The 14,386-nt window shown below is 32.6% G+C and overlaps 3 protein-coding genes across 3 annotated transcripts; 1 reads left to right on the forward strand and 2 right to left on the reverse strand.

The window, feature by feature from the left end:
- Positions 1-1,914: 1,914 nt before the first annotated feature.
- On the reverse strand, positions 1,915-4,681 carry LOC107025386 (pirin-like protein At1g50590). The gene is made up of 6 exons (XM_015226176.2): positions 4,504-4,681; positions 4,164-4,213; positions 4,025-4,063; positions 3,897-3,925; positions 2,954-3,120; positions 1,915-2,567 (listed from the first exon to the last, which is right to left on the reverse strand). The coding sequence occupies exons 1-6, from the start codon at positions 4,599-4,601 to the stop codon at positions 2,054-2,056; spliced, it is 897 nt and encodes a 298-aa protein (XP_015081662.1). The 5' UTR covers positions 4,602-4,681; the 3' UTR covers positions 1,915-2,053.
- A 1,876-nt stretch (positions 4,682-6,557) lies between these two features.
- Positions 6,558-8,949, reverse strand: LOC107026377 (40S ribosomal protein S8-like). Its single transcript, XM_015227326.2, has 5 exons — positions 8,793-8,949; positions 8,604-8,676; positions 7,324-7,660; positions 6,930-7,096; positions 6,558-6,835 (listed from the first exon to the last, which is right to left on the reverse strand). Exons 1-5 carry the CDS (start codon positions 8,794-8,796, stop codon positions 6,751-6,753), a joined length of 666 nt encoding a protein of 221 aa, XP_015082812.1. The 5' UTR covers positions 8,797-8,949; the 3' UTR covers positions 6,558-6,750.
- A 474-nt stretch (positions 8,950-9,423) lies between these two features.
- LOC107024459 (probable cytokinin riboside 5'-monophosphate phosphoribohydrolase LOGL10) lies at positions 9,424-13,401 on the forward strand. Its single transcript, XM_015225445.2, has 4 exons — positions 9,424-9,720; positions 12,051-12,179; positions 12,539-12,723; positions 12,947-13,401. The coding sequence occupies exons 1-4, from the start codon at positions 9,508-9,510 to the stop codon at positions 13,326-13,328; spliced, it is 909 nt and encodes a 302-aa protein (XP_015080931.1). The 5' UTR covers positions 9,424-9,507; the 3' UTR covers positions 13,329-13,401.
- Positions 13,402-14,386: the final 985 nt, after the last annotated feature.

Here is a 14,386-nt window from a genome sequence, read left to right on the forward strand (position 1 = left end):
TCATCCGTATATAAATATCAGATACCGAATAAAATATATTAATCAGTCTTACATTTTGTGTTTGGAGAAGAGGTTAATCCATATTATATTTTGAATTCATACTTACAAAATGCAATTGAATCAAACTACAACAAAAACTCAATGTAGTATAAGGAAGATAGAGTGTATGCAGATTTTGTACCTACCTTCTAAAGATTAAGATAATGTTTTCAATTGACAATCGATCAAACGAAAGATGAAAAAGAGGCTATTAAATGAAAATCATATTGAAAGACACAACATACTTGGTATAATCCCATCAAAATCCGAACGAAAAATTGAAAAAGTGGGTATACATTTTAATGCTTCTTCTAACAACAGCTAAATCAATATAATCCCATCAAAACTCGAACGAAAAAAGTGAACAAGTGGATATACCTTCTAATGCTTCTTTCTAACAACAGCTCCAACGCCTTCGATGCACTAAGCTCTCTCACTATACACATGATCCGAGGAAAAACCCATCTGGACAATGGCTTTGAACCTGTGCGTTTCTAGTCCTTATCGTTGCTCTAAAACTCCCTTCGGTGGATACATAAAACACAACAATGTGTATGAAAGAAAAAGAAAGATATCTTTTATTCTATGAATCAAACAGTTTTAAGAAAATTACATCAGATTCATAGAGCAAAGTGTAAAGTTTATACTAAAATGAATATGAAAATTAGTTACTGCCAGTTCCAATTAGCAAAATCGTAAAAGTCTGGTCCTTCAGCTCCGAAAACTCCTGTTTCTTCTTCTTGATTCTCCTCATTGTTACCATTCTCTTCTTCATTTCCAGCTTCTTCCTCTGTTTTTTCTTCCTCTGTTTCTTCCATTTTTACACCAGATTCTTCATTTTTGCATCAGATTCTTGATTTTCATGCTGTCCATCAACTTCCTTTTGCCCTTCATCTTTCACAGCTTCTTCCTCTGTTTCTTCAATTTTGTCATCAGATTCTTCATTTTCATTCTGTCCATCAAGTTCCTTTTCCCCTTCTTCTTCATTTTTATCTTCTCCAGCTTCTTCCTCTGTTTTTTCTTCCATTTTCACATCAGATTCTTCAATTTCATTATTTCCATCAACTTCCCTTCGCCCTTCTTCTACATTTTCATCTTTTACAGCTTCTTCCTCTGTTTCTGCAATTTTGTCATCAGATTCTTGATTTACATCCTCTGGTTCTTGAATTTCATTCTGTACATCAAGCTCCATTTGCCCATCTTTACTAGTACGTAATCTCTTACGTTCATTTCCACAAATTGATTCTCCTGCACGTATCATTTTTATTTTTTTCGCAGAAAGAATGGAAAAAAACAGAGAGAAAAAATGAGTAGAGATTTTGCAGTTCTTTTTTTTCTTTCTTCCAAATATGAAATAATGACTGAAGAAGATGGTTAAGCTCCACTATATATAATAACAAAATTAATTAGTTAAAACACTATCTATTTAAAAAAACAGTTTTAACTTCCACTTAAAATTTGTGTTTTAAAGTTTTTTCAATTTCTTAAACACAAAACTAATGGCAAATATTCTTTTATTTTAGTTTAAATTTGATATACAGATTATTAATCACATTTAGATGATAAAAAAATAATAATATTAGATCTAATCAATAGAGCAAGCATTATATAATAATTGGTCAAATTACACCATATATAAGTTAAATTTGTTTTAATTTTTAAGATGGACTGTAAATATTTTTTCACAAATTTATATTTTGTTTGTGTTATTTTTGGTGTAAAAGCGACACATATTTAAATTTTCGAGTGTGTAGTATAATGGTAAATGGATATGAATGTTTAGGTGTAGAAGTGATATTTATTTCTATTTATCTAAAAAGAAGCACAATCTTGTCTTACATATATGCATAACATTATTTCCACGGATCGAACATGTAACCTTAAAAATTTTACTATTTATGATAAGAATAAAATGATATATACTTTGCATATATATGATATACAATGCTTTTCGTGATCCAAATGCGATGAGAATATGAATCAGTCGAATCTGTAAATTCCGACTTATCAATAATTAATAACCAAGCTCAACTCTAGCTTGAGATCTCCAATACCTAGCTTTCTCAAAACCATTAGTATGATTCTCAAAATCCTCGATAGTTTGATCAATTTCTTCTTGAGTATTCATCACAAAAGGTCCTAATTGTGCTATTGGTTCACCCAATGGCTCTCCACCTACTAATATAAACCTTAGAATTTTTGTCCCTTTGTTATATGCCACAATTCCATCACCAAATCCACTTAAAAGCAACAAATTATGTGAAGATATAGGTGAATTTGTTCTTGAATCTTGACCAAAAATACCTTCACCTTCTAAAATATATACAAATGAATTATATGATTTGGGAATTGGTTGTTGAATTTGGGATCCTGGTTTTAGAGTAAAGTCCAAATATATTGTTGGAGTTTTTGTGTGTATAGTTGATTTTATTCCTAGTGCTTCTCCTGCTATAACTCTCACTTTAACTCCATCTTTTGTTGCTTCTGATATGTTTGCACTTGATATCTCTTGATATCTTGGTTGTATCCTGTTAAAAATCACATAGATATTAGAATCAGAGGCGAATTCAGGATCTGAATACTTCAGGTGCACTTAAAATAAAAACAATGAAATAAAATAGTAGCTAAACTCGAACCCTAGTCTCCCAAGTGGTTCCTTTGGTTGTACTAGCGGCTCAAGGGTACTTGCACAGTCAATTATATCTTATTTTGTATCAGTTTCTCAAGAAAGTATGTGAAATTAACAGGTGCAGGTTCACCTAACCAAATCGTGTGGTCTGCCTCTGATTAAAATAATATTTGTAAGAAATATGTTTTCTTTTTTTAAATGAGCCTTATGCGACGCAAATTTAAATCAATCAACCTTAAATACCAGACATCGGATAAAAAAAGGGAAAAACAAGTGTAGGCTTACATTTTGTGTTGAGAGGAAAGGTTGATCCATAATTGTAAACCTTTTTGAATTCCCTCAGCAGCTGGCATTTCTGAATGAACTACTCCTCTTCCTGCTGTCATCCATTGTAAATCACCTGCTTTAATTGTGCCTTTGTGTCCATCAAAATCCTCATGTGTCACAGCTCCCTGGCAGAGTCAAAATTTTCAATAGGGATTTAAATCTATAGCATAAATATATAAAGTTACTGAAAGGGGTTTAACATCTACTGTATATATACATAAAAAAGTATTTTAATTATATATAAATAATATAATTTTCCGTCAAAAGGAGTTTGGACGAATCCCTAGTATAAGATGATTTCGCCCCTGGGCCTCCCTATTGTACAAGTAATAATAATAAATATAAAAATAAAAAAAACTTGCTTTAATTTCAATTAATATGAAATTTTAACATATAAATGTTGTTTACCTAAATAATTTTCAACATCATGAAATTTAGGATACAAAAACAAAATGGACATTTATGTGCTGACTGTTCAAACATAAATTAATCTAAGTCATTTATAAGTAAACATATTTATTTTGATCCTTTTAAGTTGAACAATCACATTTATTCAACTACTCCTTTAATTTTATGAAACGTGGAAACTAATTTAGTCCTTTTGCACCAACATCATTTGAAAAGAGACCTAAGTCGATATAAGGTGTCTAAAATAAATATCGTTTAATTAAAATGTTTAAATGAAATTTCTTGTCAGCTTTAACGAGGTTAAATAAATTCAATCCCTTGAATCAATCTCCGCAAATTGTCGCCTATTCATTATCATTGGATGAAGTGATAGGAGAGAGTTCGTTCTGTCTATCCAATAGAGGCTTCGATGGGTTAGGTCTAATATCTTAATTTGCTTCTCTTTTTTCAGATTTTATTTTTATAAAAAGTGTAAAATTGAAAATAAAATTACCTGCAACATGTAGGTGACAGTTTCAAAGCCTGTAAAATCCAAGAAAAAAATTAGTAAAGAGAATAAAAAAATATTTTTAATGGGAAAAATTAGAAGAAATTAAATGTAATTAGAATGCTAATTACTACCTCTATGTGGATGATCAGGAAATCCAGCTGGAGCAGAAACTGTAATTAATTTTTAATTAGAAAAAAAAAGAGATTAACATATGGATAAAATGCCAAAAAATTAAGTTAATAATTAATTCAAGAATTTAATTAAACATACCTGAGAATTCATCCAAAACAATGAATGGATCAAAGTATCTTATCTCAAACCTGAAAGATGAAAAATACAAAAAAAAAATCAATTTATGAACAAATATTCAGTATTTTCGACGTAGAACATAAATATATGATATTAAATTTTGAAATGTAATTGACTTAAATAATATAGTTCCACGTATAAAGTCTGAAAAAGATAGAGTTTACGCAGATTTTATTCCCTATCTTTCGTTATACTCTCACACAAAAGAAAAGATGAAAAATATATATCGTATTAAAAAATAACAATATATTCAGTATAATCCCACCAAAACTCGAACGAAAAATTGAAAAAGTGGATATACCTTCCAATGCTTCTTCTAACAACAGCTCCAAGTCCTTCTTGTTGAGGCCTTGCCAAAAATTTTCTAGCAATAGAACGAGGTTCTCTTACAATTGACATTTTTGTCTTGTTTTAAAGTACTAAAATAGAGAAAAAAAATACTATTATATTTGTTTATGAGTTTTGTTTGTAGTATTATATTTGTGTGGTTTGTGTATCAACTTATTATAAAGTGTTAGTATTATATATAGTGTGTAATTGGCAATTAAAAGTCAAAATATATGAAAGGAAGAGGGAGTTTCCTTCAGATGCAGGCACCTTTTATCTTTTTGTTTTTGTTATATTACTTATCACATCAGCATAACGTTTTCATGATGTCTCCCCTTCTTTTTCCGTAAAACATAAGCGTGTCTTTTAACTTAACCATAGATAACTACAATAAAAATAATTATTAGCGGCAATAAATATTGATATGAGTGTTAAAATTTTTAGCGGCATTAGTTAAATGTCATAGGGACCAATATCGCTAAAGGCTTTAGGGATATATACAAAGAGTGTTAATTGCCGCTAAAAATATATATTTAAGTGACAATTAAGAATTAATTATCGCTAATGATCATTTTTGATGTAGTGGATATCCATATATACGCTTCAATTATGGGCGTGCATAAGTAAATACTTAAATTTGTATAAAGTTGAACAAGTTAATATACCGCGTCCTACGTTGTTGTGAGACACATTCAAACTGATTTAATTTGTAGGACGCATGTTTCTACTTACGCAGATCAAAGTTATTGAACGTAAATAGCATTTCAGATCAAGTGAAAATGAAAATTCTTAAACAAACAAATTTAGATAGTTATTTAATAAATTTTATAGAAATTCGACGATAAGCTAGTATTGTGTGTTATTTCTAAAGATCAAAAAATTAAAACCACCTAATAGTCATAGGACAAGATTCTATGAAATGACAATTAGGGAAATCAAATCAAGTAGACCAAAATCTTGTCACATTAACAAAATTGTGTGTTATTTCTAAAGATCTATATCTATGAAGAGGGTCCATTAATTAATTGTTGGCGTCATAAGAACAAAAGCATGACGAAAATAATTAAGAGCCTTGTAAAATTAGAATTGTTTGAATATTAGTCAAAAATAAAAATAAAAAATTGGATGTATAGTTGGATTGGATTACTACAAAGAGTCTAGATTCAATATGAAAATATAGCCAACTTCCATATGAATTCTGACACTTTTTTTTTCCTTTCAAAGTATATTTATTGTAGCAAATGATGATGCAATACCATCGTTTTGATGTCGTATCCCTTTGCAATACCACATATTTATTTACATTTGATATGTAAGGCTTAAATTCTCATATCGGTTATTACGAAATGGATTGGTGGTCTCTTTATATAGACTAAGACAATCTTTTCCTTATGACTTAGCTTTTGGAGTTAGAGTTAAGTTCATGTGTCATATCTTTACATGATATTCGTTTGAATTCTCGGACCATGCTACACTTGGGCGTGGGCGTGAAGAGGTGTGTTAGAATAGGTAAAAGTATCATTGGTTAGGAAATAGAGTTGTGGTTTCTTTATATATGAACTTAGACAATTCTCTCTTCATGAGCTAATTAGGGTTGAGTTAGATTCATACGTCATATCTTTATAGTTACTAAACTATTTACTTACGTTTTATAGAGTGATGGTTAGATCAATATTGTTGTATAAGACAGATTGTTGACCAATCAAGAATGTCCACAACTAGAAAATGAACATATACAAATGAAAGTTAAAACGAGTGACTTCAATAACAAACATTATGAAGGAGCCCAAGTTGAATTTTGATTCAGACATATGAAGAAGATATGTAATAATCACGCAAGGATGTGTGAGAGATTGATTGTAGAGGTAGGGATACTTCTATTTTGAATTGAGGGTCTTTCGGACACAATTTCTCTACCCCATAATTGTTTGAAGGTATCTATTGGAAGTGCAACAAACAAGATGAAAGTTCAGCAGAAGATCCATCTTAACACTGATTAAGAAAACAGTTAATGATGCAACTTAAGGCTGTTCTCAAAATTCTTTTTTTCATAAAGTAGGTTGTTCTCAAAATTCTCAGTTAAGCATATGCAAAACAAACTTGAATATAATTCTGATACAAGAAGTTTATCATTCCCTTTCAATGAAGTGAGACTGTTGAATAGGGAAGAAAAAACAAAATCAAATTTGTTCTGATAATTTAAAAATTGGAGCCTGCAACTCTAAGCAGCAGCACCGGCACCCTTCCCTTTCTTCTTCTGAAGTTTCTTCATGTAAAATTCAAGTTCCTTTCCTTCCAATATGTAACTGTCAAGGTTCGTTGAAAGAAGATGTGTAAGCCAATGGAATTGGGCATTTTTCAACGAAATATCACAATACATAACGATAAGAGAATTCATACCCATCAGCACGACCACACTGGCCAGGTCGCGATGAGATTGCAGCCAATAGACGCCCACTAGCAAATTGCTCCTCGACATGTGGGTCAATCTTGCGATCCTGTTGCCTCTTTTCCAGCTTTCTTTGGACATGGTTACTCTTTTTCTCCTCTGCTACAGCCTCAGCCTCCTGTTTGGATCATAAAAATAGAAGTCAACAATAAGAAAGACTTCTATTGAATTTGGTTGTAGCTAAAGCTTTGCAACCTTTATTAAAAGAAAATTTCCACTTGTTTTTTTAAATTAGAACAAGAACGTTAGACAAATAAAATATAACTCATTATGGAATCATGGATAAGGAAGATATTATCACATAATATAGGAGAAGCATGCAGTTGAAAAAGACAATTCAAATACCTCTCCTTCCTTTTTGGAAGAAGCAGCAGTCTTCTTCTTGCGACCGATTTCAACTCCATAGTGCTGGAGATACCACTGCTTAAATGGAGCTGCGTCAACCTGAATAATTGCACTCTTCACCAGGGTTTGTGTCCTAACCAACTCATTGTTAGAGGCGTTATACACCACATCCAACAGACGAGTCTTCCTTGTAACAGCCTCGCTACCCCAAGAGAAATTCCCAGTATCCAACCTCAAAGCACGCCACTTCACATTACCTCCTCGGACTCTTATCCTTCTGACAGTCTTAGCATTTGGCACCAGCTTTGTGTTTGCTGGCTGTCTGCCAAGCTCATACCTTCACAGAAGCAGGAGATACGGAGTCAATCTCAAAATATAACCACAAAAAAGACAGATTATTCATACATATCAGCCACTTTATATCAGAAATTAACAAAATCCCTGATCAAGAGAGAGATTACCCGATAATCAGGAAGGAAGCAAACCAAATTTGCAGTAGTACACATCAGTAACTTTTCAATTTAGTCATATTCTTCTTGTTAGTTAGTTTTAGTAATATATCAGCTGGGGAAAATGACCAGTGCATAGGCTTAAGTCAGTTAGATTCATCATTGTTAGGAAAGGATCAATGAGATATCAATCCCCTTTTCATGTTTTTCCTCTCTTCACCTACAGCTAAATTTCTTTGCTTTTTGATTTCTCTTCTACGCTCGTTCTCCAAAAGAACTTTCTTTTCTACATTAACCTTTCTTGGATCGGTCCATTAGTTAGACCAACTCCTTTCTCATTCAGCAACAAATTCCGAGAATCACCGCAAAAGAACAAAACTTCAAAATTTCATCAACGCTACTTCCTTTATAAAACTTCCCTAAACTCAATTAAATTGTTATGTTATGTCCACATCTATGTTAATCGGACTACTCAAAAATGTCAATCCTCCAAAAGTAGTGCAAATTTGGAGATTCCAATCAACATAGGTCCACTTAAACAGGTTCTACAACATTTTTGGAGATTACAAGCAATATAAGTACACATCAATAACTTAAACTCCATAGAATTGGATGCATGTACAAATTTCATTATATTTCATAATAATAACACAATACGAACGCATTAGTGAGGAATTACTTTAAAAAAAAATGAGCAGCCTCCAGATCTACCTCTATACATCGAACAATCTGAATAAACTCCAAATCCACAATCATACTAAATCTAGCAGATCATGTTAACGATTATCAAAAGATAGCATTGCTGCTTAAATATGAATAATTTTTACATACTTTCTCTTCTTTCTCCAAGTCTTCTGCTTTCCTCCAGTGGCACGTCTCTTGTGCATAGAATCACGAGAGATACCTATACAATATCACAATGAATTTCTCCATTAAATTCACTTCGCTATTCCAATTATACATATTAAACGAATAAAATGGAAGAATTAACAATATGAAATGATGAATAGATTCTATTACCCATTGTCGCCGGTGACGGAGGTCCTTAGGGTTTCGATGTTCTCAAAGACGGACGACGGCTCTGCAAGAGTTGGGTTTTATCAGCTTATAAATTCAAACCCTAGCTATTTCACAATTCCAATTTTGTCCTTCCTTATTGCCCTTTCAGTTAAACGTAGTCGTTTTGCTCAGTTTTTCACATTTTGGTCCTTGTAGTTTGGCCATTAAAATATGTAATTACATTTAAATTATAATTATGTTATGAGAAATAACCAAGTTACTATAATCATACAATTAAGTAATATTTTGTTTTGGATGGGTGTTTGTACTGTTTTATAATATATTATTATATTTGTTTTATTGAATATAATAATTAGATAAATTGTACTATTTTTTATCATTATGTGATGTCGCAAATTTATAATTCAAAGGATAAATTTAAAAGAAAAATAACAAACGGAGTAGAGTTACTATGGAAAGGTAGGATAAAAAAGAAAATACAATTTATAAAGTTAAATAAAATAAAAATATCAAGTTAACTATGCAAACACATTAAGTCAATATCATATAAAATAAATCTTTTTATCGTTATCTAACGATAATGATACGATAGTATTTTTGTAACAACCGAAATAAACATGATATTTGAAGGGGGTAACAACCATTCAAACAAGGGGTAAGTTTTGTTACATATATTGTTTCCAAGTTGAGAGCTTTGTTCCCTCTATTGAAAAAAATGGGGTTTGCTGCAGTTAGTACCATTTCAATGGCTAATATCTTTCTAAGAAGCTCTCATCATCATAAGAAAGATGTAAAGTTGGGGTCTTGTATGAGAAAGGAAACATGGGGTTTTAATCTTTACTTGCCAAAGCTCAAGTACCAATCAAGAATCTCATTTTGTTGCAAGAATGAGTCAATTGATTTTGAAGAAAGAACAAGTCCTAATGAGGTAATAGATTTTATGACCCATTTCATGTTTTGTTGGGTTCTATTAGCTGATGCTTATGCTTTGTTTTAGTCCCAATTTGTATAGTAAAAAGTGGGTTGAAGTTTCCAACTTTGAAAATTGTCAGATGTGAAAAAGAGAAAATTCCCATTTAGTTATCTATTTAGCTGCTGCATATGCTTTGTTTTGTCTGTTGTCATGTGATCAGGAGTTCACCGGTTCGAAGAGTAAGCCTTGGACCCTGTGCATAGCGGGAGCTTAGTACACTGGGCGGCTCTTCCTTATATTCTTCATTTTGTCTCAGTTTTGTGTAAATATAAGTAAATATTGGGTTTAGTTTTTAGCTTTGGGACATGTCAAAAGGCAGAGAAGGAAAAAAAATCTATTTAGTTGCTGCAAAGGCTTTATTTGTTAGCAATTTGTGTAAATTAAAGTAGAAATTGGGTAAAAGTTTCAAACTTTGTAACCTGTCAAAACGAAAAGAAGAAAAAAAAGGTTCTAACTTTGGATGTTCAATGTTGTTTTTGGATTGATGCAAACTTGGATTTTGTTTTGAAAATTTCAAATTTGAGGACATTATGATCTCATTTTACACAAAAAGATGCTAACTTGGGATTTTGACGTGGGAAATTTATAATTTATATATTCAAATCTCGTTCGTATTGTTGTTTGAGAACCCATGAGTTTAAGAGACTATGTACCTGTTGTCTTGCAGAAAAGAAAGAACGAGTGAATCATAACTGAGGTTTTCAGTACTAAGAAAGATTTATGCTGCAATGTTAGATTAGTGATTAAAGAAGTTGCTAGCAGTACAAGATTGAAGATACTCTCTACCTTCACGCTATTCGCTCACTTTGTCAAATGTATAAATCGTACGAATTTATCTCATTTTCGGACTTATAAGAAAGAGATTTTATCTGTATCTTTGTGTAAGTACTTTAACATGCACAGGTTGAGTGTGGAGTGGGATGATGTTTTGAGAATTTTGAGTCTTCTGAGTGGTGATAGGAGTAGAAGATATCTGGAGGCCTTTGTAGTGTGGTGGCCCCTTTACTCTTATGTTGTAAAAGGGAAGTGCATATTTGAGACATCTAGATGCTCTAAGAAATTGCTTAAGTGCCAGCAAGAAACAAGCACCACTCTTGCTAGATCGAACAAGCGATTATTGTTCCTTTATTCGTAATTCCTCCCATGGACCACATTGGGATCTTATGCACGTATAACATTACTTTGTGCCTAGGTTAGAACATTTAATGATATCATCGCTAGTATTTAAATCAGCCATCAATTACAGGTAGCTTGAAAGGAATGGCATATAGGCTGGCATCGGATACTGTAAGCTAAGTACCTAGGGAGAAGTACATGAATGGAAGTTGTTCAAACTAGCATATTGGAAGAACCATTAGCTAAAATGACCATAGGCCTAATTAGTGTCCAGATAGAGTCCTATTTTTCTCAATTTCGAAAGTGTTTATTAAATTTATCCATCTTTTCAAGAACATGCTTCCTCTGAAATAAAGAAGGAAAACTGGAAAGAATTCAATGTGAAACACCACGATCATTTGTTTGTGGATTGGAGAAAGTATCTTCATTCTGTTTTCCCAAGTTATTATGTGAAGATTACATTGTTGATGCAGCTCACTTTGGACTAAATAACTAACAAGTAATATATCGCGACAATCAATCAGTTGTTTACATCTAGCAGCATTCTTCCATTAGTTTACTTGCCCTTACCCATTCTGTCCTCCAGAAAAAAGGAAAGATTGAATAATGGCTTTTCTTCGTCTTTTCAATAAAGACGAGTTCTGATTCCTTTTTACTATTTGGAAGCATTGCAAATGGTCAAGATTGTTGTTGTTTGCATCCTTTATCTTGGTTACATGATTTTCGGTTCAAAAGAATCTAGTACTCCCACCACCTTTTCTGCTTTAACGTTTGCTGATGTATGACGAATTGACGCCTAACAGCTGAATAGCTCTGCATGGACTCAGCTTGATAGACGTGAAGAACCTATATGAGAAGCTATGCACCATGTCTATATTTGACTGGTTAGTGGTGGAAGCTTGAGAATCACATGCTTCCAGTGATGGAGCAAAAAAATCGCCAGCAAGTGCTTCTTTAGTTTTTAGATTTAGCAATCAGTCACTAAATTATGTTTGGTTACTTTCGATGACATTTACTCTGTGTGAATTGTTAAATATCTGAGTTTTTAACGCACAGTTTTCTTTTAGATGCATTGCTTAAAATTAGGCTGGTTTACTTTTATTGCATCTCGGTTACACAAGATATCTGGTTTTGAGGTTTTTGAGACTAACAATCTATTGAAAATGCAGGTCAAGAAAGAGATAGAGCAATGCTATGAATTAATACACAGGCTTGGTCGTGGTGTTGTGTATTTAGGATCTTCAAGGATTGGTCCTGAACATCCACACTACATAAAAACCTTTGAATTAGGGAACAAGGTTAGTCAACTTTCTCAAAGTTTGGGTGAAGTAATTGAAAAAGAAAGATGAAGTAGCTTGTATAAAAAAGTACTCCCTCCGTTTCGATTTTCTCTGATTTTGACTTACGCGGAGTTCTAAGAAAGTCAAAAAGGACTTTCGAATCATGCGGTCTTAAACTAAAGATATGTAGAATGTACCATGTCCTTCAATGTTTTGGTGAATATGCCTCGTGAATTAATGAGTTACCAAAAAAGAAAAGACATTCTTTTTTAGTCGGTCTAAAAGGAATGTAAGACAAACAAATTAAAACGGAGGACATAATACTATTCGGAGAAGAATCTGTGACTATTGTTTTCTAAATACTACTTGTTCGGCAGATTGCAACTCTATTAGATTGTACGACATGGTCCGGGGCTGGGCCAGGCTTAATGGATGCTGCCACACAAGGTGCTCTACAAGCAGGGAAGCCCGTTGGCGGGTTCAAGATAGGTAAAGAAGCAGGGGAATGGACAGCTACAAATTTTCATCCATACTTACCATCAGAGAGTTACCTTACATGCAGGTAAACATAACATCAAATGCATGGTTTTTCTTATGTTCTTAGGGGCTGTTTGGTTGTAAGCTGGTAACCAAGCACCATACTTGGTGTGCCGAATTTCATAAATAACAATTAAAATGCTACCAAACATGTCATTAGTTTCTTACACGAATAATTCACTTCGTGACCAGCAGTCAAAGGGAGTCCCCTTATAGCTTCTTGAGTTCATCAACTGTTTTGTACTCAGGTTTTTCTCCGCAAGGAAACACGGGCTGGTGGATGCTGTTGTGAGATGTAGAAGCTCTGAAAGGACAGCTGTTATCGCACTTCCTGGAGGAATTGGTACCCTCGACGAGGTTTTTGAGATCATGGCTTTGATTCAACTCGAACGAATTGGCTCTCAACTTCCTGTTCCTTTGCTTCTAATGAACTATGATTCATTTTATACCAATTTGTTGGAGTTTCTCAATGATTGTGAGAAGTGGGGAACTGTCTCTAAGGGTGAAGTTGAATCATTGTGGAAAATTTGTACCAATAACTCAGAAGCTTTGGATTATTTGGCTGAATTTTATGGTCTTTCTACTATACAAACCAGTAAAAAAGCACATTTAAAAATTAACCATGGTTAATTCATCTTTAATTATTTGGTTCGGTATAAACATTTGGTGCCAATAAAATTTGACCATACATGATTTTTGAATACTTTCAACTATCGTATTATTTAGTTGTAGTTACTATTCACAATGTTTGTTATCCTTTTACTTTAGCTTATTATCTTTTTGTATTGTTTTTATTAAGCTGAAGGTCCATCAGAAATAACTATGCTATTTCTAAACTAGGGGTAAGGTTTGACGTACACTTTATCCATTTTGTGGGATTACGCTCTGTATATTATATGTTTGAGAAGAAATTGATTTATTTTTGAAAGTACAGTATAAATATCAAGGTTATTTTGGTCTTTTAAAGACAATATAGAAGTATATAGGGCTATATCTAACTACGAGTATAATGTATTCCAAATTATATAAGATAACCATGCGATCACATTAAATATGCCTTTACATAATAAGACATTTCGTTATTACCTAACATACAAAAAAATTTAAGTAATAATTATAATGAACATTATATTTAAACCAACAACTCAATACAACTATATATCACATCAAACAACAAGAGGAGACACCTTCATCGGCGATCGCCGCTGTCGAAGCTCGACGACGGCGACGTTCCCGTGCCTCTGCCGCCACGGTGCATTCATATTTAGAATCATAATCAAAAAATTGAAATTTTTTCTTGGATCGTCGATTAAATTGAGGATTATTAATATCTCCATAATGAAGAAATCTACCATCTAATTGTCCTCCATAATATCCTAATTGTCCTCCATTATATCCTAATTGTCTTCCATAATTAGATTGATTAACAAAAAGATTAGTTGAACATTCACCAAATTGAAACCAACATAATTCTGCTTTTTTTCCTGCTTTTGATAGCCTTTTTAGAAGTAATTTTGGATCCACATTTCCAGAAACTTCAATCATTCCATCTCCGTTCATTCTAAAATTCGTGATACCTAAAACAAATTTTTAAAAAAACAACATCAAATAAAGGCGAATTCATAATTTTAACTCAATATATGCAATCCTGGTTGTAGATTCACATTAGGAGAGTCAAACAATCTAAC

This window comes from Solanum pennellii, chromosome 7 (genome assembly GCF_001406875.1).
Source record: "Solanum pennellii chromosome 7, SPENNV200".
Classification (NCBI taxonomy): Eukaryota; Viridiplantae; Streptophyta; class Magnoliopsida; order Solanales; family Solanaceae; genus Solanum; species Solanum pennellii.

Coding starts and splice junctions, on each gene's coding strand:
- LOC107024459 (XM_015225445.2), top strand. CDS start 9,508: ATGGGGTTTGCTGCAGTTAGTACCATTTCAATGGCTAATATCTTTCTA. Junction 9,721..12,050: donor AAAGAACAAGTCCTAATGAG/GTAATAGATTTT, acceptor TTGAAAATGCAG/GTCAAGAAAGAGATAGAGCA. Junction 12,724..12,946: donor GAGAGTTACCTTACATGCAG/GTAAACATAACA, acceptor TTTTGTACTCAG/GTTTTTCTCCGCAAGGAAAC.
- LOC107025386 (XM_015226176.2), bottom strand. CDS start 4,601: ATGTCAATTGTAAGAGAACCTCGTTCTATTGCTAGAAAATTTTTGGCA. Junction 4,064..4,163: donor TGTTTTGGATGAATTCTCAG/GTATGTTTAATT, acceptor AATTAATTACAG/TTTCTGCTCCAGCTGGATTT. Junction 3,121..3,896: donor CTGTCACCTACATGTTGCAG/GTAATTTTATTT, acceptor TGACTCTGCCAG/GGAGCTGTGACACATGAGGA.
- LOC107026377 (XM_015227326.2), bottom strand. Junction 7,661..8,603: donor ACTTGGAGAAAGAAGAGAAA/GTATGTAAAAAT, acceptor GCTTCTGTGAAG/GTATGAGCTTGGCAGACAGC. Junction 7,097..7,323: donor CTTCCAAAAAGGAAGGAGAG/GTATTTGAATTG, acceptor TGATCCAAACAG/GAGGCTGAGGCTGTAGCAGA.